This window comes from Musa acuminata, chromosome BXJ2-1 (genome assembly GCF_036884655.1).
Source record: "Musa acuminata AAA Group cultivar baxijiao chromosome BXJ2-1, Cavendish_Baxijiao_AAA, whole genome shotgun sequence".
NCBI lineage: Eukaryota > Viridiplantae > Streptophyta > Magnoliopsida > Zingiberales > Musaceae > Musa > Musa acuminata.
In genome coordinates this window covers 3131339-3153576 of record NC_088338.1, presented here as the reverse complement: position 1 = coordinate 3153576, position 22238 = coordinate 3131339, and the positions used below count along the sequence as shown (strand labels likewise).

At 37.2% G+C, this 22238-nt stretch overlaps 3 protein-coding genes across 3 annotated transcripts; all 3 read left to right on the top strand.

The window, feature by feature from the left end:
* Window positions 1-593: 593 nt before the first annotated feature.
* On the top strand, window positions 594-4546 carry LOC103986154 (acireductone dioxygenase 2). Its single transcript, XM_009404070.3, has 7 exons — window positions 594-743; window positions 1832-1943; window positions 2040-2134; window positions 2234-2348; window positions 2449-2573; window positions 4122-4192; window positions 4279-4546. Exons 1-7 carry the CDS (start codon window positions 603-605, stop codon window positions 4340-4342), a joined length of 723 nt encoding a protein of 240 aa, XP_009402345.2. The 5' UTR covers window positions 594-602; the 3' UTR covers window positions 4343-4546.
* A 1086-nt stretch (window positions 4547-5632) lies between these two features.
* LOC135598447 (stem-specific protein TSJT1-like) lies at window positions 5633-8581 on the top strand. The gene is made up of 4 exons (XM_065092242.1): window positions 5633-5884; window positions 6535-6775; window positions 7927-8047; window positions 8134-8581. The coding sequence occupies exons 1-4, from the start codon at window positions 5688-5690 to the stop codon at window positions 8319-8321; spliced, it is 747 nt and encodes a 248-aa protein (XP_064948314.1). The 5' UTR covers window positions 5633-5687; the 3' UTR covers window positions 8322-8581.
* Window positions 8582-12031: 3450 nt separating this feature from the next.
* On the top strand, window positions 12032-21262 carry LOC135598446 (uncharacterized). The gene is made up of 11 exons (XM_065092241.1): window positions 12032-12734; window positions 13999-14263; window positions 15103-15265; window positions 15370-16183; window positions 16273-16696; window positions 16799-16980; window positions 18862-19021; window positions 19107-19337; window positions 19426-19773; window positions 19987-20088; window positions 20709-21262. Exons 1-11 carry the CDS (start codon window positions 12247-12249, stop codon window positions 20958-20960), a joined length of 3429 nt encoding a protein of 1142 aa, XP_064948313.1. The 5' UTR covers window positions 12032-12246; the 3' UTR covers window positions 20961-21262.
* Window positions 21263-22238: the final 976 nt, after the last annotated feature.

Below are 22238 nucleotides of genomic sequence, written 5' to 3'. Positions count from 1 at the left end.
GCGCAGTGGATGTTCTAGAGGCGTCCAGTAACGGGCCACCGACACGCTGCTGTGGTGGGCCGGAGCGCGCCCGGTCCAATTTCATGACTTATCGGATCGGGTACAGATTCTCAATTAAGGACAGAATGTGCATAAATGGTAGTAGAGTTATTGTTTTATTGAACCCGAACAATTAATGTTTAAGTTAATACCAAAAGAAAGTAAACTACGTTACGAAATATGTTCTTTTGGATGCTTATTTGCTTAATTTAAAGTAATCTGGCCAAATATTATTAATTATTATTTTGAGGACTTTGATATTTTTATGCAGACGGCATTCCTCATATAAAACTTACCAATAAATTGACTCATATAAAACTGTGTCATATCATATAATTGAGCATATTAGAGTTATTGACTTTTGGGAGAAAGAAACATTCAATTAGCGTGCAAACTCCATCAATTGATCCAATAACAAAAGCAACTCATCCTTCATCCGCCGATACATCAACAGATTCATCGGTGTCAAGCCTAAGGTTTGAATCAGATTATAAGGATCATCAAACAAACATGTTCCCTTCGTGTAAATTTACCACTTGGCACGATCTGCAGGCGACAAGAGTATGCTTCACGTTAACTATCGCTATCCGACGGAACAACGGAATCGAGTGGCCCGGCTACTTCTTATGTGGTTCGACGTCCTCGGCGTCCCCTCAACGCGACCGATAAGCTGGGAAGGAAGCGAGATGGAGACGGCGTTTCAGGTAATCGGTCATGCTTCTTCCTAGTTTTCCTTCTCTCCAGTGATTCTATTTTCTAGTACTCTGACTCTGTTTGTTATTATTTGTGCCCCGATTCTTATTTTGTGGATTTATTATTTTTTGGAGCTCGACATGGAACGCGGATTTTTACATCGGGTTTGGAATCTTATTGTTTGATTAATCGAACGGGAAAGATGAAGCCAAGATCAAGTCCTGTATTTGATTCTCAAGGTGTTAGGGCTCCTTTTAGTTGCTGCCAATTCCTGTATAGAAAGAGGTTCATCGTAGATATTTTTTTCCCGTGCAAATGTTTTCCAAATTGTATATGATTATAAGTTCTTGATTTTTCCGAGTTGTTGTGGTCGTCAATCTGCTCCTTTCTTTGATAAAATTCTCATTCATCGGTGAATTGGCTATTACTGGTGACGATGTAAAATCTGAGGTTTTCGAATGCTTCTCGATGGACGTTGATTCAGGGGTTGTCATAGAAATATACTACTGATTGGATATCAAACTATGAGGTTTTGCTAGGTTTTAAGGGATATGATGGCTGGAAAGGTAAAGACATGAAGCCGTTGTCCTTGCTGCTCAGAAACTTGCTGTTGTGGAATTCTTTATACTGTGATCACCGAGGATGTTGAGCAGTAGCATTTGGTCATGTAACTTGATTAGCATTTTATTGCAAGAAAAATTGAACTTTTTGCTTGCACCAGATCATTTAAAATAGAATTATTGAAAAATAAGAATTGATGAATGAAGAGAGAAAAAAAAAGATCAAGCACAACAGAAGAAGGCAACAGGACAGAATAGCTTCTATATGTTGTCTTAAGGTTTAGACAACTATGGTAGAATATCTTTTTTTTTTTTTTTTGTTCGAGAATTCTCACTATTTTTCTTTTCTTGTGAGAGGAATACCAAGCACAAGCACTTTCTTTTCTATTAGGTAAAACATTGACTAATTTGTTTAACTTCTCTCTAGAAAATAGATATATTTTAACCGATCCCCATGGTAGCTTTGCTATCTTAAACTGCTTACTGAATACAAATCACAGTAGAATGTAAATAACTGCCCCCTCTTGTATTCATTATAGGATGGCAAGGAGGAAGTTATCCAAGCTTGGTATATGGATGACAGTGAGGAAGACCAGAGACTTCCCCATCACCGTGAACCCAAGGAATTTGTTTCATTGGACAAGCTTGCAGGTTTTTTTTACTCTTCTTTTTAATCTGTTTAGATTAATTTTTTCCTGATGAGATCTCTCAACTTATGAGCTTGCACCTTCTTTTTTCCATTTACAGAACTGGGAATTGTCAGCTGGCGCCTGAATCCTGATGACTATGAGAATGATGAGGATTTGAAAAAGATCCGTGAAGCCAGGGGATATTCTTACACGGTTTGTTATGAGCTCTTTTTTTTTTGTTTTTTGATTAATTGTGCATCTCCTTCTTCAATGAGGACCTCAAGAATTTGGCGGTTGACAAAACTTTTGCAGGATATATGTGATGTGTGCCCAGAAAAGTTGCCAAATTATGAGGCTAAGCTGAAGAGTTTCTTTGAAGAGCACCTGCATACAGATGAAGAAATACGTTATTGCCTTGAAGGAAGTGGTAGGGACACTAATACTGGCATTTGGTTGTATTTTGGTAGATGATGCCTTACTGTTTTATTTATTCTAAATTGTTGTTTGTCTTATTTGTAATTATTCAGGTTATTTTGATGTGAGAGACAAAAATGAATGCTGGATAAGGATAGCAGTGAAAAAAGGAGGCATGATCGTCTTACCTGCTGGAATCTATCATCGTTTCACACTTGATACGAACAACTATATTAAGGTATGATATAATGTTCTTTTCACCTTGGGTGCTAAATTGTTGTGCTGCATTAGTGAAGCAAACCTGTATTCGTTTTCTCCTTTACTCTGGCAGATGACTTGTAAGAAATGGATTAAGAAAAGAATGACTTGGGTAGTTTGGAATTTTTACTGTGATGATTATGATAGAAATTTTACAATAATCAGAAGAGACTCAGATTAGTTAGAATTCTAATCCAGAGAAGATGATAAAAGGATCTAATCTAGATAGGAAAAGGAACTTGAGAGATAATTTGATATAAACAAAGCCTATAAAGGAGTTCATCCACATGAACATGAACATGGTTGCACTAATACTGGTGATTGTGAGAAAGGCCATTGGCAAGCTTTGAAGGTTGAGAGGTGACACGGTCCAAGGTTGAGGTTGAGATTACCATAGTGAACAGGGTTCTTGGGTTTTACATTCCTCTGAACAGGACAATCCTGCCAATTTCCTCTTCTTGTTGCCACTACCTTTGCTTTCTTGCATGATCCATGAGTTGCTATTGGTCGATAGTGGAATTGTGTTGTCTGATGTATTTTAAGAGGGTGAGAAAAGAGGAGGTACCTTCACGGGCCTACCTTTTGAGCATTACCAACTATGTCATGAATGGTGGCGGCCACCACTGGATGACCATTTTGGTAGTCCTTTCAAGAGTTGCTGACCAATAGGCCGCCACAGTGGTGGTGAAGTGGATTTTCACACCATATTAGCTGATATTTTCATCCACAAGGGCTGACATGACAGCATCATCTGGTGGCAACTGGCAGTTAGTTGCTGGAAGGAGACTGCTAGTAGTATTACTATGGTCATTGGCCAATGTGGCAGTGGCAACTATAGAGTTCAGTGCCTGCATGGGGAAGAATAAGATGACTGGAAGCAGAAAAGAACGAGGAAAGTAGAAGAAATATTATATTTGTCTTTGGTTAACGGTGTAGGGTTGGCCTTTGGGTGAGAGTTGAACTCATATTTCTATGCCCAATCTGTTGCTTATTTTTTTATCATTGTTGCTTATTTTTTGTATCATTGTTGTCAGAGAGAAATTATTACTTTTTTTCTTATTTCTGTGTACAAGTTGGTCTATAAATTGCATTTGAAGAATCCTAGTTTTCATTGTGTCCAAGTCACAATAGTTGCTTGCGTGAATTGGATATGAATCATGGATACCATGCTTTGTGCACCATGATTGGATGTGAATTCCAGAAAGAATATATTAGGTTTCTAGTTATCTAGTACTCAAAGCTATGAAGTGGTGAATAATATACAGGAAAAATATTTATGTCCCTACAGCTGATACTAGTAATTGATGATGGTGCTAAAAAATGGATATAGTACCTTTTATTCTAGTAATTGATGATGCTTACATTCTCAGGATCTCCAATGTGAGTTCTTTGCTTTGGTGTATGTTATGTTTTCCTTGTGTTGCTAATGTTTTTCTTACATGATGGATTTAATGTGTATTTAAAAAATCAAAGTTTACTGTTTGTGTTGATGCTAATATCGTCGGGGTAATTAAATTTGTATCTGCAGGCGATGCGGCTCTTTGTCGGTGAGCCAGTTTGGACACCCTATAACCGTCCCCATGATCATCTCCCTGCCAGGTTATCACTATATAATTGCTTTTTCTGGTTGGCACTTCAGTTTTCTTCCAATTCTTCCTCTCTTACAGGATTGACACACTTTGCAGGCAAGAATATCTTAACTCTTTTGTTATCAATGAAGCTGGTGACCGGGCTGTCGAAGCTCGTTGATGTCTACGGAGGACCAAATCCCGGACCATTAAATGTGAAGCCCGAAGAAAATGTGCTTAAATAATAATAACAACTTGTTTTTTATGTCTATGAAGTTGTTGAATTTGATGGCAAATATCAACCTATTTAAAAACTGCTTGTGGTCATTAATGTAGTTCATGTTATGGAGTGGTTTGCTAAAGGAATGGTGATGTTTGTATGCTATATCCTATGCCATAGTTAGGACAGCAGAGTTTTCTATCTGCTCTGTAGAGTAATTATTGTAGCCTTAGAAATCTAACTCGAGTCAGTGTACTTTACGGAGCCTTTCTTTATACTCAAACAGATTCATTGCTTCATGCGGATAGTCATTAGCATAGTTAACAATCACATAAAATTAGCATAATTAACAATCACATAAAATCGTACGAGGTTAATTATAATTTTTAGTATTTTAATTTTTATATTTTTAAAAGATATATTAATATTTTTTATTTATAAAAATAGAATATTTAATATTATTTTTTCGTGTTTATTTCAGTGGTAAATTTAAGATATTTTTATTAATAGAATTGACGATTAGATTTCGACAAGAATAAATACGTCATTTCAAAAGGTCATGAGGACCTCTTGCAACGTTTTAAAAGTAAGAGACATAATCTTAAAAAAAATTAAAATAAAAAAATCGCTCAAAAGCAATGTGAGAGCTTTTACTCCTTACAGTACATCCCAATCTTAAAAGATTTCCTCCACCATTCAATGAAGTGGACGGTGCCTTTTTGTGGGTAGTATATTAATTTTTAGTACTTGACAATTCTAATATGCATTATTTTGTTTTTTTGTTTAAAAGCGAAGATTATATGTGAATATTTCAACGGTAGATATCCAAGGAAGCGTCACAATCCAACGACTCCAGTAAATCTTCACCTTCCACCATCTCCCTTCTATTTTTCACCCTTAATCTAACATTAGGCGCGGACATTTATGCGGTGGCAAGTTTACCAAACTACCCCTCCCTTCCCAGATCTCGACGAAACGTGATCCCCCACCTTTTGCCCCTACCCAGTCTCGCCCCGGCCCGTCGCTCTCCCACGTCAGATCGCTAACCCATTGTTACCGTCATCATAGACGTGTCGTGGTGTCACCGTCGCGTCAAATCTGTGAGTGCTTTTTTTTTTATTTTAGAGAGAGAAATTAAATTTGTGAGTGCGATTTCGTCGTAAGCTTTTCTATTCGCCACATTTCGTGGCCCTTCTTTGGTGAAGGGCAGTTTCGGTATACGGGCTCTTTAAATGGATCGGTGAAGGGAACAAACCGAGAGAGGTCTGAAGGTATCGGTTTGGGGCGTATCGTGTCGACGGCAGTTATGTTGGCGGTGTTCGATCGGACGGTCGCGAAGAGCCCCGAGGGGCTGAGGAACCCGGAGGCGGGAGGCGGCGACGCGGCTGGCCGACGCCTGGTTGATCACTTCGCGGCAGCGCGGGAGGGGGCGGTCGTCATCAACCTCGGCTCCGCCGGGGCCTTGGCTTACGCGTCGGAGAAGCAGAACCCTCTGCTTCCGAGGTGGGTGGAACGATGAGGAACCAAGTTTCGTGAGCTGTAGGTTCGAACAAAAGTATCGAGCCTGCGATTCTAACACTTTGTGGTCGTTTGATTCCTTTCCTTTCTTTGATATATGGATATTAGTTCGCGTTTCCATTCTGCTTCAAAGTTAGATAATCTGATTACTTTTTGGAGAGTACTGCTGAGTACAAATTAAAGTTGTATCTCAAAAGCATTAACTTGATCTACATAAATTGTTTAATTTAATTTTTTTTTCTCATGCTAATAGTTAATCTTTGTTCTTTTCCTTCTGATTAGAAAGGTCAAACAGAAAAAAAAAAAAAAAAAAAAAAAAACTTGTAACTTCATAATCTCCTATTTTGATTTTATTTTTGCTAATAATTCTGTCATTAAGAGTAGTGGTCATTATGCTAATAGCATAATTTCTTTATATTACTTCCTTAAATCCTTGTACTGTAGTCTTTGTCATTATTATGATCCCAAATAATCATTGTTCCTATGGTACCTTCTCTCGGATTAAATATATGTTCACTTACCTGGATTGCATCTAGAACCTCTTTTGTCAAGAAAAATAAATTCAGTTTACGTTAGTTCTCAAAGAAACAGGATCTGACCAGAATGAAGTCATCTTTTTGTTGGTACTTTTGCAGATTATTTGCTGTCGTGGATGATATATTTTGCTTATTCCAAGGGCATATCGAGAATATAACTTCTCTGAAGCAACAGTATGGATTAGGCAAGACTGCAAATGAAGTAATCATCGTCATTGAAGCCTATAAAACTTTGAGAGATAGAGGTCCATTTCCTGCAAGTCAAGTTCTGAGAGACCTCGGTGGAAAATTTGCTTTTATTCTGTTTGATTGCTCATCAAATTCTGCCTTCATTGCGGGTGTGAGTATTAAATCATGATTGGCTACTTTCACTTTGCAATTAAGTTGTTTTTCCAAGTATGTAACTCATATAGTCGTCAAACAACATGATCCTTTGATTAGGTGCATGATTCTTGCACAGATTTCAACGAAGAAACTTCAACTGGTTCGATAGCTTTAAATTTCTCCAGAACTTTGTCTTTGGTTACTTCCTCGTCTTTTCCTTTCCAGAAATTATGGGCTTTTAGGTTGAAATTTATTTTTTCATACCTCTGTTATTATATTATTTCTCAAGCAAATAAAAGGTTGTTTGGTTCTTGGATCCAGTCTCCTCTGTGTCTCCTAGACTTTGACGTTGTGTAGAGTAACAGTCCATGCTGGCCTATGCTTTTCTAATTTTTGTGCATGTCCTAACTAGGTACTTGCACCTATTGTAATTTTGAAGCTTCTAAGTGCTTGCTATTTCTCTTGCATCAAGAAAATCTCTAAAGGGGCTAGATGGGCTTCGTTTATATGTGAAATGTGTTTCCAGTAATTCTCATGTTGACAAAGTTCCCTCGTATGAGGTGAATGACAAAGAATTCAGAAAACGAGCATTCCTTTGTGCTCATATGAGCCTAAAACTAAAACAAATAGTAAGGTTTTGTAAATGCATTGTCTAGGTTAGGACACACGTCTTTCTATATATGTGTAGAACACAGTCTTTCTATATATGTGTAGACAGACCATGTACCTCACTCTGGTGCATCAGTATTTCAGGAATGTATGTTATGCTTCATAGGTTTCTGTTTGACACTCATCATAATATTCTGTAACAAAGCTCATGATTTTGCTGTGTTTTGTTCTATCTTGACCTATGGAAGATGTACGGTCGGGTTGTTATTATAGTTAAGAGCACTTGAACTCTTAACTAGAAATAGGTATGGTGCATAGCGTGTGCCCTTTGGATGTTGGTAATGTTGTATGATCTAAGATACTTCCTATAAGACTGTTATGAGCAATTATTGCACCCAGAAATTTGGTTGCCAACTGCTTGATAAAATGTGAGAACATGACTAAAATTGGCAATGCAATTAAGTATGGATTCTTATAATTGTACGATGTAATTGTCTTATCCATTGGTCGGTTTAGTTTTCATAATCTGCTGAACCTGTATCTCTTTCTTGGACCAAGGATGCTGATGGGAGTGTCCCCTTCTTTTGGGGAGCTGATGCCGAAGATCATCTTGTGCTTTCTGATGATGTGGACGCTGTAAAGAAGGGTTCTGGGAAATCATTTGCACCGTTTCCTAAAGGTATAAAATTGTTAGAATGGCGTCCATCACTCTATTATCTACAATTCAAGCATCAGCACCCTTGTTCTCTCATGTATCCTCCACAGGCTGCTTCTTTACCACATCCGGGGGATTGCAGAGTTTTGAGCACCCTCTCAATGAGCTTAAGGCAGTGCCAAGGGTCGACAGCCAAGGCCAGGTCTGTGGTGCCACGTACAAGGTCGACGACAAGTCTAAGAAGGATACTGGGATGCCCAGAGTTGGCAGTGCCGCAGATTGGTCTTCTCAATTTTGACACTGCAGACAACTGCTTGCTGCCTTTGTTGTCTTTGCATTGATATATCGGACTGTGTTGTTACCATTGGAAGTCGCATGTTTCACTTTGTTATTATGCACATCTTTATGAGAGTGCTTATATGCTTTTACCAAAATAACTTGTTGTGACAAAGCATCATAGTGATGTTTTGGATCCACCACCTGCATGGATCTCTGAACCTTTTATGTAGCAGTTAAAATTGTCCTACTTGTATGTGGAAAAGAAAGGGTTTCTTATAACTACTTTTGGTCAGTGATGGAAGATTACTTCAACTTTTATATGGCATCATTGCATACTTTTGTATGTTGCAAAATTGGCATGCAGGATATATTCCTGGACTCAGGGAATTCTACTGACCTTCTATGGTTGTGTTCTGTTGTTGACAAATTAAGTAGTGATTGGAGTGAATGGCATTAAATCTTTATACACTAAAGGGTTGTTGCATGCATACTAATCTTTTCTACCTCTTGCAACACAACACAAGCTACACTTGTTGGAGGTTTGATGAGTAATCTCTAGAATGTCAAATTTTGATTATCGAATTATCAAACTCGGCAACATTATAGATATATTTGTGAGTTGATCCATTATAAGATTGTGATTTTTTTTTTTAATTTTGTCAAAATATTTTATTGTGTCTTTCAATATTGGCCCAATAGATTTTGTCTTGACTTATGAGTTCTACTTTTGTAAATCGACAATATCCTAACATGTCATACCATCTGAAGCAGTGATGATGTGAGATAATCAGGTCCAATTTACTATCAAAGAGAGGAAAGAAAGATGATTTTATTTTGACTATCTTAGTGATATCATTGTTAGCCTTCCTAACTTCCATGCGTGTATCTCGGTGGTGCTAAGTGATGATGGAACTCAAATCTTATTGTATGCTCTTCATGGTTTGTATTCAAATTGTTACGGGTGATCTTTAAAATTATTATTTTTTAGAATATAATTTTGCAAATAGTCCAAAATTCTTGATTTATCTTAGTATGATTTAAATTAGCAAGGATATGGAATCTTTTTAACACTTTTTTTCTTCTCTTCTTATACAATCAATTATATGGAGGATGAGCTCTAATTATTTGCTATATAAAGTAAGTGTGAAGGTGCAGGATAAAAATGAGAGAAGACGAAATAAAAATATGAAAATATGAATAACTACGAGAAAAGAGCTCGATTGCTGATTCATTCTTTGATGATGTTCCAGTTTAATCTTTAGCTCTTCTTGTAAGACGAGAAAGAGAGAGAGATAAATAATACAAAAACATATAATCATATCAAAATTAATCAAATAGATCGTATCTTGTTTTATTTGGAGAAGATAAGATTTTTAAATTCTCCATATAGAATTTTTTTCCTTGTTAGTGCTTAACAGAATTTTTAAATAATTTTATTTATTTATTTATTTATAGGAGCAACATGGTGTCGATCGCATAGGTTTCACATGGGTTGAGTCTCACTCACTAGTTGAATCGAGTTTACTATTGAACTAGACCGCGTTTGGATCATAGGTCGAGTTGTGTCTAATCACAATGGGTGAGTTACGCCTATCATGTTTAGTCATATAAATTGATTTGTGCTTAACCATATAGATTATATCATATGGATTAGATTATACTAGTATATCTAAATAACTTAACTCATACTTTGATTTGACACATCTTGTTAAATTAGATTTTAATTTTTTAAGTATATTATTAAGAATATTATAAAATAATAATTATTAAGTTCATTCTTTTGTATTAATTAATTAATTTAGATTTATGATTTCAAAAATTCAAACTAATTAAATCATTAAAATTTATACATAATTTTTGAAATATAAACATATATAATTAAATGAATTAAAATTATTATTAAATTAACTAATCATTCTAGTATCATAATTTACTTATCATTGCTTATTAATCATAAAATTTTAAATTTTAAATAGTATTATACATCATATAAATTATAATAATTTTAATATGAAATATTTCAAAATATGAATATAATTTAAATAAAAATAAAGAATCGTACCTCTCCTCTGGTACTCCCGTTCCAAGAAATTCTCCCTTCAATTTTTATATTGTAAAGCTTAAACGGGAGAGGATGATCTCATTTCTATATCAGAAGATGACTCTCGTTGAAAAGTAAATAATAATTTAATTTTTATGATTCATACATAAAAATAAAAATTTAAATTATTTATTTTTTAAAATCATATCATTTATTAGAAAATAAATTAATTAAGAATTCAACTGATCGATAAAATTCTTAACTTATCTATATGATTAAAAAAATATTTTTCTTAACAGTTGTCTGTTACATTTCTTCTGTGAGGGGCCTATCTGTTGCAACCTTAGACAGTTGTCTGTTACATTCCACCCCCTCACCCCTCATCGTCGAGGCATCCATTAAGTCGTCGACTGACCTTTGCATGTGATAAGGGATATTTTGGTTTCCAGATGAGTCACCACCCACGTCACACGCCACGTCCCAAACAATATCAGAATCCGACGTCGCACGCTATTAGAACCTCATGGGGCACACCACATTGGGTTCCGTACCAAGACACTATGCGACATGACTATCCTGAGAGCTCAAGGCAGTGCCGTCTGACGCTGCTCAGGCATCCCCGAAAACGCCAACTCGTCAGAGAGGTTGTCCCATCCCACAAAGGTTAGCGGCCACATTGAACCGAGGCGCAATCAATCCTCGCACGATAGTATAAAAACCCCTGATCGACATTCGGCCAAGGAGAGGAGAAAAAATAAAGATAAAACACTTTATTGACTTACTCGTTGGAGGGGTCGAAATCGGGGAACACCCAACAAAGACCATTTTTACAAGAAAGGCGATTACCCCCGAGTGGCAAGCGTCTCAACCCGGGGGATCGTCATCCAGTGCATGAGAATGCGCTGCCATTCACCCCAAAGTCGGAGGGACATGACCAACACAAACGACACTCGGGTCGACAGATCGAGGAACGCTGATCAACATCCTCCCGCGAGGGCCCAACCGACCCCGTTAGCCCGACTAATGCCAACCAGCATTCCTTCCTGAGGGAGCGGCCACCTCATCATTCTACTCACTCCATAAAAAGCTCTCGACATCGGCTCGCGGACCTAACCGTACTGACTCATCAGTCATGATACTTTTGTTCACTTAAAAATGACTTAATAAACAGGTTTGAATTTGGCTTAAAGAAGATCTGACTTGATTCGAGACTATGATAGTCAAGTTCACTAGACTCTAATTTCTTCTACACCTAAGAAGCTCACCTCTATGGTTTTTGCAATGAGGTAATACGTGGCAAATCTAATTATGATTATTCCATGAAAAATGTTTTATATTTATGCAATTGATTTGTGCTTACACCCAAATTCAAACAATAAGAAAAAAAATAATATAACTTTTTGAATTAAAAAAAGTAAAAAAGAATAATATTCACAATAATACGATGAACAATAAAAATCTGCATATTAAAAAATAGAAGAAAATTCGTAGTATTAATTTTATTAAAGTAACTAAAAGAATTAGTTTGTCGCAGCAAAGTCCGTTTCCCGTTCGAACTCCGACTGTCGTCCTTCTCGTTATCGGTGTTCGACATCGGCTCGGAATCGTGGGAGGGATAAAATGACCTTTATACCCTTCTTGAACGAGATTTTTCTTTCAGAGTCCGACTTGCTTCTCGGTGCACCCCCCTCGTTTCCCGTCCCTATTTATGTTGGTCCGCCTTCGCCCCTAGGGTTTTGACCGCCGCCTCCGTTCCCTTCCTCCGACGAGTGCGTAACCCTAGCGGCCAAGAACCTCAAATTTCCTTTTCCGTATGATCCCTCCTCGACCCAGTAGCCTCTCTGTCGTCTCGCGGCCTTCGAGTCTCTTTATGTTCGCTTGATTCTTGGTCTATCAAGGACCGATGGTAGACTCCCAATCGCCAGAATCGCTCTTGGCCGTCGAGGAGGCAGTCTCCCGCGGCGGCGAGAGTGACGCCGGATCAGACAGAGGTGAGGATGCGGTGGCCGACGTCTCCGGGAACACGTGGGAGGTGTCGCTGTTCGAGCAGCGGCCGCCTGACGTCTCGGCTGATGGCTTGTACGTGTATCACAACATGTTCCATCTCGTCCCGAGGGAGATCGGGCGGCTGGGGAGGCTCAAGACGCTGAAGTTCTTCGCCAATGAGATCGAGGTGCTGCCCCCGGAGGCCGGGGATTTGGTGGAGCTCGAGCGGTTGCAGGTGAAGGTCTCCTCCCCGGGGATCGCTGGTCTCCCGTTTCGAAAGCTCAAGTCTTTGAGAGAACTCGAGCTCTGCAAGGTGCCGCCGAGGCTGGCGGCTTTCTCTATACTGTCTGACATTGCTGGCCTTAGGTGCCTAACGAAGCTATCCATCTGCCATTTCTCCATCAGGTAGATTGGACTCCTCCGTCTCCCCTTGTTGTTAGGACACCTTGTTGTCAAAATTGGTTAAAGAAACCGTGATTAGCTGTCTTAAGGGCTACGCAAGGTTCTCATTTGTCTATTACGTTTTACGACGTAGCCACTAAAGATTTGGTTTGAACTACTTGATCATTATCTTTTTGTTTGCTGTCTAGCTAGACTTTTAATGATACTGAAAAAATTCAGTGACTGAGCAGCTTGAAAGTTGTAACTTCTTTTATGCTTCTTGTGCAATCACTGATTTTCCATGGGAAAAGCTAGGTTGGCTACTTGTTTGATCAACGGCTTTTTCGAAACTGTTAGATTTTGACTTCCAACAGAGGGCAAATTGTCTGTATGTTCATTTACTCTGAATCCGTTATATTGAGATGGTTGGGGCTATATCTCTATAAAAGATCTACGAGCAGAGTAGAATGAGCAAAATATTTACAACAAATGTACAAAGAAGCTTACAAGTGCATATGGGTGCACGATTCCATCCCTGATGGGCACTTACTTGTTGACACTGGTTCTTAAACTTGTATTCTGTCATGTGACTGTAAGTGCTTTTGGTATGTAATTTATCTCCGATTCCTCCTTTCTCTTCATTTTTCTCCCTCTTCCTTCATTGCCTCTTCTTCTTCCTTCCTCTCCCTCCATCCTCTGTTCGTGCTTCCTTCTTGTACATTCCGGCCTGTGTCAGTATGCCGGAACGGACTGTACTTATATTGGTCCTGGTATGGGCCAGCATGGGTTCGTTACGTGAAATTGCACATGGTAATTTAGAAGAAAACCCGACATAGTGCAAAATTCAACAATGATGTACCAAGTGTACTTGAATTTTGTAGGTCGATACAGATTATTCTTTCGAACTTGTCTTAGCATAGTAGTAGTTGCGTAAGTCTTTTCTAGTTTATGAGTGGCCAAAAGGATTGAATCCCACAGTTGTTGCTATTGTTGTTGTGGCTTTCTCTGTGTTGTTTCTGAGCTGTTTATGCATTGGTGATCTTTAATTCTCTTTCCGTCAAAAATTTTGACCTCTTTGTAATTCATGCTGAATTTTTGGCATACCATTTGCATTTATCTAGATAATCATATTTCCTTTGTAGAAAATTCTTTCTACAATGAGCAGCTTATAAATCGCTGCATCGTTATATGAATTGTTATTAATGAGCATTTTTAGATACATCTAAAATCACTTATGCTTGTTAAATGTAAACTTCCTCTCCTTTGATGCTTTCTTTTTTCTCTGCAGATATCTTCCTCCAGAGATTGGCAATCTCAAAAAGCTCGAGGAGCTGGATCTTTCATTTAATAAGTTGAAGAACTTACCAGATGATATAGCCAAGCTGGGTTCTCTTAAATCACTGAAAGTAGCTAACAATAAGTTGGTAGATGTTCCATCTCGTATATCTTCCATGAGTGGCCTGGAAAAGCTGGATCTGTCAAATAATAGGCTAACTTCATTGACGCCTCTTAGATTGGCTTCTATGGTTGCACTCCAAGATTTGGATCTTCAGGTATTAGACGGTGTTGCTAATGCACTTTGTTAATCATACTCTTAATTTTTTCTGATAAACTCCCAATTTATTATATATGCTATTTTGGTGTTCTGCAGTATTTTGCATTTTTGTGTTCTCTTATAAATTATTGCACTGTTTATTTCATTTCTTGAAATTGCAAATTTGTGGAATAACACCTTTTTTTGGCATATGCATCTTGATTTTGCCTAGAAATCATAGCGTGTTCCAATATTTAATCAATAGATTTGGCCATCTATTTCGATATATATCTTTTTTGTAGTCATGTGCAAGCTTGAATAAAAAATTGCATAAGAAAAGATGAATATAGGTTCAGAAAGTTCTAAATAAGCAAAGCAATTTTTAGTTTTCGTGATGGTTCTTTTGGGTCAGCGCACTTGCTGGTGCTCTTACTATTGATTCTTTTTGCATCAGTACTCTTATTCGAACCCTCTTTTGTCACTCATACTAATTATTATTTGTTGGGAACTCCATATTTTCACTTTTAAGGCAATTGTGTCAGCTTTTCATGTTAAAATGAGTGGAATAAATTTTGCATGTTGTTTTTTAAATTTTAAAAGATGAGCTTTGCAATTTATGTTTGTTGTTGTATTTATTTGGAAATTAGTATTATTTTAATTCTTTCTGTTGCTGCTGTTTTGAGCATAATATGCTTCTTTGCAGTCTGATAAATTGCTTATCTATTGCAGTTTGTTTGGATTTGGGAATTTAGTCTGTGATCAGAAGATTGATTATTTCTTAGTTGGTATGTTCAAAATTTTTAGCTATGTGCTTATGATTTCTTGGGGTCTGTTTTTCTTCTTTTGGTGTTTTTGAAGTACAATAAGCTTCCCAATGATTGTCAAATTCCATCTTGGATAAAATGCAATTTAGAAGGAAATGTGGAAAGCAATGCTAAAGATGAGATATCCAAGTCTTCGGTTGCTGTTGACATGCATGATGGTGCAGTTCACAGGACACGTTGGATTCATTCCTGTAATGGTAATGCCTTACAACATTTTTTGTTTCCCTAGTTAGTAAAATCCATATCAAGGTTTATTATGCATCCCAAGGGGGTTGACTTTTGTTTGTCTTCTTGAAGTCAGGTTACCATGGTGCATCTTCATGTTTACATTCTGAGGCCCCACCAAGCTTTAGATGTCATGCTACCAAAATGAAAAGAAAGGGTTGGAAGCGCTATACTTATCTTCAACAAAGAATTCGTCAAGAGCGTTTGAACCATAGCAGGAAGTGGAAAGGAGATCATGATCATAATATGACTGTAAAGATGGTTGAAGAAGATGAAAATTCTTCTTTGCTTGAACTTGAAAATAGTCAATCTGGGTTGCAGATCTCTGTCGAGGGGACAAGTGTACTTGATGATTCCTCACAACTGGATGTTCTGCATAATGATTTATCAAGTGTTATTGATAGTGATGGATGCTGCCTTGCCAAAGATAGTGCACCGCAAATTTTACATGATTCCGCTGAGAGAAACAAAGTTGGTTCAAACAAGAATATATCTGAGGATCTCTCTTCATCTGTTACCTCCAACTCTAGCAGCTTGAACAAAGACTATGACTTTGAAAGTGAGGGTGAGGACAATGATTGCTCGCTCAATCCTGTCACTGCAATAGATGTACCCGATGAACACTCCTCCTGCGAGGCGTCTAAGTTCATTTTACAATCAAAAAGGCATTCTGACAAGGATCTTGACAATCCTAAGCCAAGCAAATTCCGGAAACCTGTTGAAGACTTCTCAGATCTCTCCTGCAAGTATAGCATTCAGTCACATTGTAGCGTTGATGACCACATACCTGATGGTTTCTATGATGCAGGGCGTCATCAGCCCTTTAGGTCACTGCAAGATTTTGAACAGAACCTCTGCCTAGATTCACGAGAAGTTATTCTCTTGGATAGGTAAGTTAACAATTTATGATGAATTTGGATTGTACCTTATTGTATCCTGGATGAAAATAACTGGTACCTGGCTTGTTTTGCCCATTCAGACACAAAGATGAAGAGTTGGAAGCAATTATTTTTTCTGCACAACTACTCATGTCTAGCTTTAAAAGATCATGTTCAAATGGAAGGGAAGAGAATCTGGTGGACAACTTCCTCAGGGCATCAGTTCTTGCTCTCTTTGTTTCAGATTGTTTTGGAGGAAGTGAAAGAAGTGCTTCAGTTATGAAGATGCGAAGATCTATTCTTGGTTTACACAAGCAGCAGCCTTTTGTCTGCACTTGTCCTTCTAGAGACATCTTTGAGAAGAGTAATGCATTTAAGAGGGTGCATGACAATGTGGCCAATGTTAATTTCACTCTTCATTGTGAAAACTCTCTGCAGTTGATCAAGGAAACACAAAAGTCCAATGTTGTGCCTATAGGGACACTGCGTTTTGGTATTTGTAGACACAGAGCTGTGTTAATGAAGGTACTTCTGAGCATTTCTTTGATATACCTTTCTGAATGTAAACTTGCAAATTGCCTGTGTCCTTAATTTACATATTTGTTAATTAATACTTGTTTTCTGTAGTATCTCTGTGACCGGGTAGATCCTCCAATTCCTTGTGAGCTTGTGAGGGGCTATCTAGATTTCATGCCTCATGCTTGGAATGTTGTACATGTTAGAAGAGGCAATTCATTGATGCGAATGGTTGTCGATGCATGCTATCCGACTGACATTCGGGAAGAAACAGATATAGAGTACTTTTGCAGGTAATCGCTGTTGCTTGCTTTTATTTGTGGTCAGTATCATCCTAAATTTTTCTTAAATTAAGCAAGGGAAAGAGCAAAGCCACTCTTCTTGCTCATTATATTTATTTAAATACATAATAAAATTTTTAACTTCTAAAAAAGAATGAAATTTGTAAGTTTAGACTACATGCAGAAAAAGGACTGGTGCTGTTATCATTATTTTTGCTGTAAAATCATATCTCAAAGACATACATCAACCTATGTATTGTTAATAACTGTGGAAAATCACTTCTTGCATAAAATGCTTAATTATCCATGATCCTCATTTTACTCACTATTATGTTATAGATCAGATATGGAGCATTTTGTAACAAGAATGAAGATGGTTAACCATTTTAATGTAGGACAAGGTGCGCTGATACCAAATCTGGTGGAGGAAAAGATATGTAAAGGGTTTTTGGTACAAGGAATTTTTTCCTTTTGGGATTTGTAGTTGTGGAATACATAAAAAAAGTTATCAATTGAAATGTAAAAATAAAATGATAAATACGAAACTTATTTAGCTCTGGAGTAATCCTAGGCTTCACATGTTCGCAATCACACCATCAATTAATAAAATAAATTGATCTTCAGTGACAGTTTCTTTTCTCTTTTTATAGACCATAATTACAAGAAAAGAAAAGAAATACAAAATTGGGGGAAAATGCAATAACATCCCTTACATTTAGACATATTAATATTGTGATCTTTTGTTTATTGGAGTAGGTATATTTCCAAATTTGTTTTAGCAGATAAATTTTCTTTTGATAAAATAGTTTATTAATATGTTTCATTCTCTATAAATTTTTCAATCAAGAAGAATTTTCTCTATACAGATTAAATTTTCAATGGAATTTAAAATTTTTAGCCTTCCTTTTCCTTTCAGTATCTTAGGTCAAACCTGAGATTTGTCTTAGGAAAATCCAAGTAGTAATGTTGAAATATGTTGTCATTCAACAAATTATGTTGTAAATTACCACAAAGATGATAAATTATATTTGAATGAGAAATAAACTAAAATTGTCTCACATCACATTTGGGATCCAGTCTCACTGAGTTATTTGCTTCTCGCTAGTATTCCTAGTTGTCTTTGTTCTCATTCCTTGGGTGTCGTTATCATTTGGTGGGATACTTTGTAATAGTCTTCAGTTGATGATTGTTTCTGTCATGACTGAGCCTAACGGACCATCGACTCAATAACATGATGAGCTTAGATAAATAAGACCTAAAATATTTAAGATAGTTAATGATAATATACCCTTTAAACCATCATAAAGTTATCCTATTTTCAGTGTAGGACTGATTGTGGTGTTATAGTCTTTCAGTGTAGGAACACACATAATCTAGTGAGCAACATTGTAAGGCTTAACCGAATAGTGATTTCACTCCATGACGTGACTCTAGCCCCATCTGCAGTTAGTCCTTTTTAACTTGGGTCATATCTAATATTAAATCCACCGTAATCTAGTTGTCCTGATCCAAGCAGCTAATAATTTGATGAGCATAGGACCATATAATACAAAATGCTTATGTTTTAATCAATAATTATAGACTCATGTAACCCTATAAACCATCACAACATCCGCCTGCAATGTGGGACTTTCAAGGTGTAACTGTTTCTTGGAAGAAGTTAGATATTTTAATTTCATGTCATGGGCGTCCGAATCTCTCTATTTTGAGATGTGTATTTTCACCCACTTGGTGCTTTTGGTCATGCATCCTATATTGTTTATTTAAATTGCAATTTATTGTATCATCTGTTCAATTTATGAAAGATGGAAAAATCCAAGATCAGAGAAAATATATGTTGTGTTCCATCAACTTACTTTTCTGCTGCTTTATTTGTTGTTGCCTTCTGTTTAGGTACATTCCTCTTAGTCGACTCTGTGCTCCTATTGGAAACCAGAATTCTCCAATCCCGGCATGCTCATCTCGTTCTCCTTCACTTGACCATGGCATCAATAGTAGAACAAGCAGTTCTCTCTTGCGTTGCAAATTTGGAACTGGTGATGCTGCTGTAAAGGTAAACACACATACATGGTCCATCTTTTACTTCGGTACATGGTTTGTAATCATTAATGTTGAGTTATTACTCTTTAATTTTGCAGGTTCGTTACTTGGAAGCAGATCAAACATCGGATGAGGATATTAGGAATTTTGAATACAGGCTTTTAGGAGAAGTTAGAATTCTAAATGCTTTGAGGAATCACAGCTGTATAGTGGAAATATATGGTCATCAGCTTTCTCGTAAGTGGGTTCCGGCGACAGAGGGGAAAAAAGAGTATAGGCTGTTGCGATCTATGATCATTATGGAGTATGTGAATGGGGGTTCACTAAAGGTAGATAAATTTTGGAGTGCTTACTCATGTCACAGTTAATATGCTTCTAGATTAGTTATAATTATTTGATTATTTTTCTTTATGACAGAATTATTTGGTCCAGTTGACAAAAGAGGGTCAGAAACATGTTCCAGCTGATATTGCCTTATGTATTGCTAGAGATGTTGCCTATGCCCTGGTAGAAGTGCATTCTAAGCAAATAATTCACCGGGACATAAAAAGTGAGAACATCTTATTTGATTTGGAAACTGGATCCGATGGAAGGCCTATTGTCAAGCTCTCTGATTTCGACATATCTGTGCCTCTCCACTGCTATGCACATACTTGCTGCATTGCTCATTTCGGCATACATCCACCTGATGTTTGTATAGGAACTCCTCGGTGGATGGCTCCTGAAGTGGTGCAAGCTATGCATAAGAAAAATCCATATGGGCTGGTAAGACCTTTTTTATTCCATCATGTTTTGTGCTATTTGCCTGCTAATATTTGGTCATTAATTTTACTAGCCATCCTTGCATATTTTGTAACCTTTCTTTTTGTGGTGTGTGTTTCTTTTCAAAACGTTTGACTTTGTTTCGAGGGTTCTTGTTGTTTCCATGATATTGCATGTTTCTTGGTTATGGAAATAACCATCTTCATTTGGCTGCAGGAGGTGGATATTTGGTCATATGGATGTCTCTTGTTGGAGCTTCTGACCCTTCAAGTACCTTACCAAGGACGATCTGAATCAGAATTATATGATCTGTTGCAAGTAAGTTTGTTCAATCTTTGATTAGCATAGGCGTTCAAATTTTTCTCATGATGTACCCATGCTTGTCTTTCATCTTTCATGACTACATGGCTTCTTTTAACCTTCAACTAAATAAGTACCATAAAGGTTTTGCATTTTTAATATGAATGATGTTCTATTTTATTCGAATTTCCATTTTTTTATAAATTTAAGGAACCCTTTGTCAATAGTCCTCATTGTTAACTGAAATTTTTGTAACCCTTGTTTATTAATCTTGGCGCGGCAGAAATTTTGGTTTGGCAACATGGATCCTGATTGCAAAGCTTTTGCTTTTGTTGATCATTCACATTGTAGCATCCATCTGGAGAACAATCTGTTTCTAGATCTATTGTCGCAGCTAAATATGGACTTTGCTAATGGTGAAAGAAAAAAAGAACTTTTCTTAGGATGATATATCCTAATCAAAAGTTAATGGCCATCTGATGCTTTTTCCCTTAGAATTAATTTGCTCTAACTGTGTGGAAATGTCGCTATTATAATTCGTATTAGATTATCCATATGATCCTTGTCATCCGCTAGGCTATCACTTGGCTCACAGCATTTCCATCATGAGGTCTAATATTGAAAAATTGGCTTAACAGATGCAACAACGCCCAAGGCTTACACCAGAATTGGAAGCATTGTCATCATCACCAGATGAAAAGACAGCAATATCACAAGCCAACATTTTTTCTGATGCAGATGCCGAAATATTGAAGCTTTTGGTGGGCCTATTCTACCAGTGTACCAGGGGAAATCCTGCTGACCGCCCTTCTGCTAAGCATATTTACGACTCTCTTTCAGTAGTTTCCCCCAGAGTAGAAGCAGCCCATGTCACCGGACACAACGACTAATTTTATACATGGCTACAGCAAAATTTTGTAGCTTTGCTTCGAGGATATAAGCATTAACTGTCGATCTCCAGTAGAAAATGCTACTTGACCACAGTATTGTTGTCTGTTCTATGTTAATCCACCTTTGGGTCTGGCAGTTCTTGCAGATTTGTCCTGCATCAAGCAACATTAACTGTTCACACCCGGGGATACATGTATTTGTAACATTATCATTGTAGTAGCGTTCAATTCAAGCCCCGATAAGAAGTGATTTGTATTTCACAAACATTTAAATTTATGCTCCAAAAAGCCATTAGTAGACATCCATTTTTTTTTTGCCCATGATCTTATTGCTACGACAAAGATTCATGAACAGGGGCTATATGAGACTTGCATATAGCCATCATTGCCCATCATTCAAGGCTAGTGTGTGGAGATGATGTCCGTGTAGAAAGTTTGCAAAGAGTTTGATATGAAATCTGGTGACTTTTTTTTCTTTTGCCAGCATCATCCACTCATCATCGTTCCATGTGACTGCCCATTCATTCATTCATTCATTATATTTGTGATCATATACACATGTATGCCAGCAACGAAAATTTGAAAGCGTTCGGATGTTGCAAGTTGTACTGAGAAAATTATGTGGGTGGTGGATGGGCGAGCGAAGCACTACTTGAGATCCAACAAGGATTGAAGATGATGATACTCTAACAAGAGGTCGGAGAGAATTCAAGTAGAATCTAATTATACAAGTGGAATCTAAATAGGGAGAAAGCCTTTCTAAAGAGTCATGAATGCAATTAGAAACATATTTCATCTCCTAAATATATTTGTAAACATTAAAGTTTCTTATGTTTTGAAGGAGAAAAATAAAAGTACTAATTTGCTTGCTAAGTATGCCAGCTTTGGTAGATCAGACTGTATATGAAGGGGAGGGAGATTTATTTTCTTAGTTTTCTCTGTTGCCTTAAGTAATTTTTTTTTTACAATGAAAAAAAAAAAAAGTTATTGGGTGAGATTTGGAATTCTCAACATTCCATAAATCACTCACGAAATCTATGAGAGAGAGAGAGAGAGAGAGAGTCACGAGAGAGGTTGCTAGGTTTAAAGATGGTAGCGAGAATGGTCCCCGAGAAGAGAGAAGTTGATGATCCACGAGAGGGACCTCCAAAAAGCAATTAAAAGCTCAGAAGGTGGAACATATACAAAGCTTGGCCTGCGAGTAAGACATTATTATTATGCATTTGGCCTTTCCTTTTCTTTGGGACCACTCACTCCCCTTGTGATTATTCTTTTTTA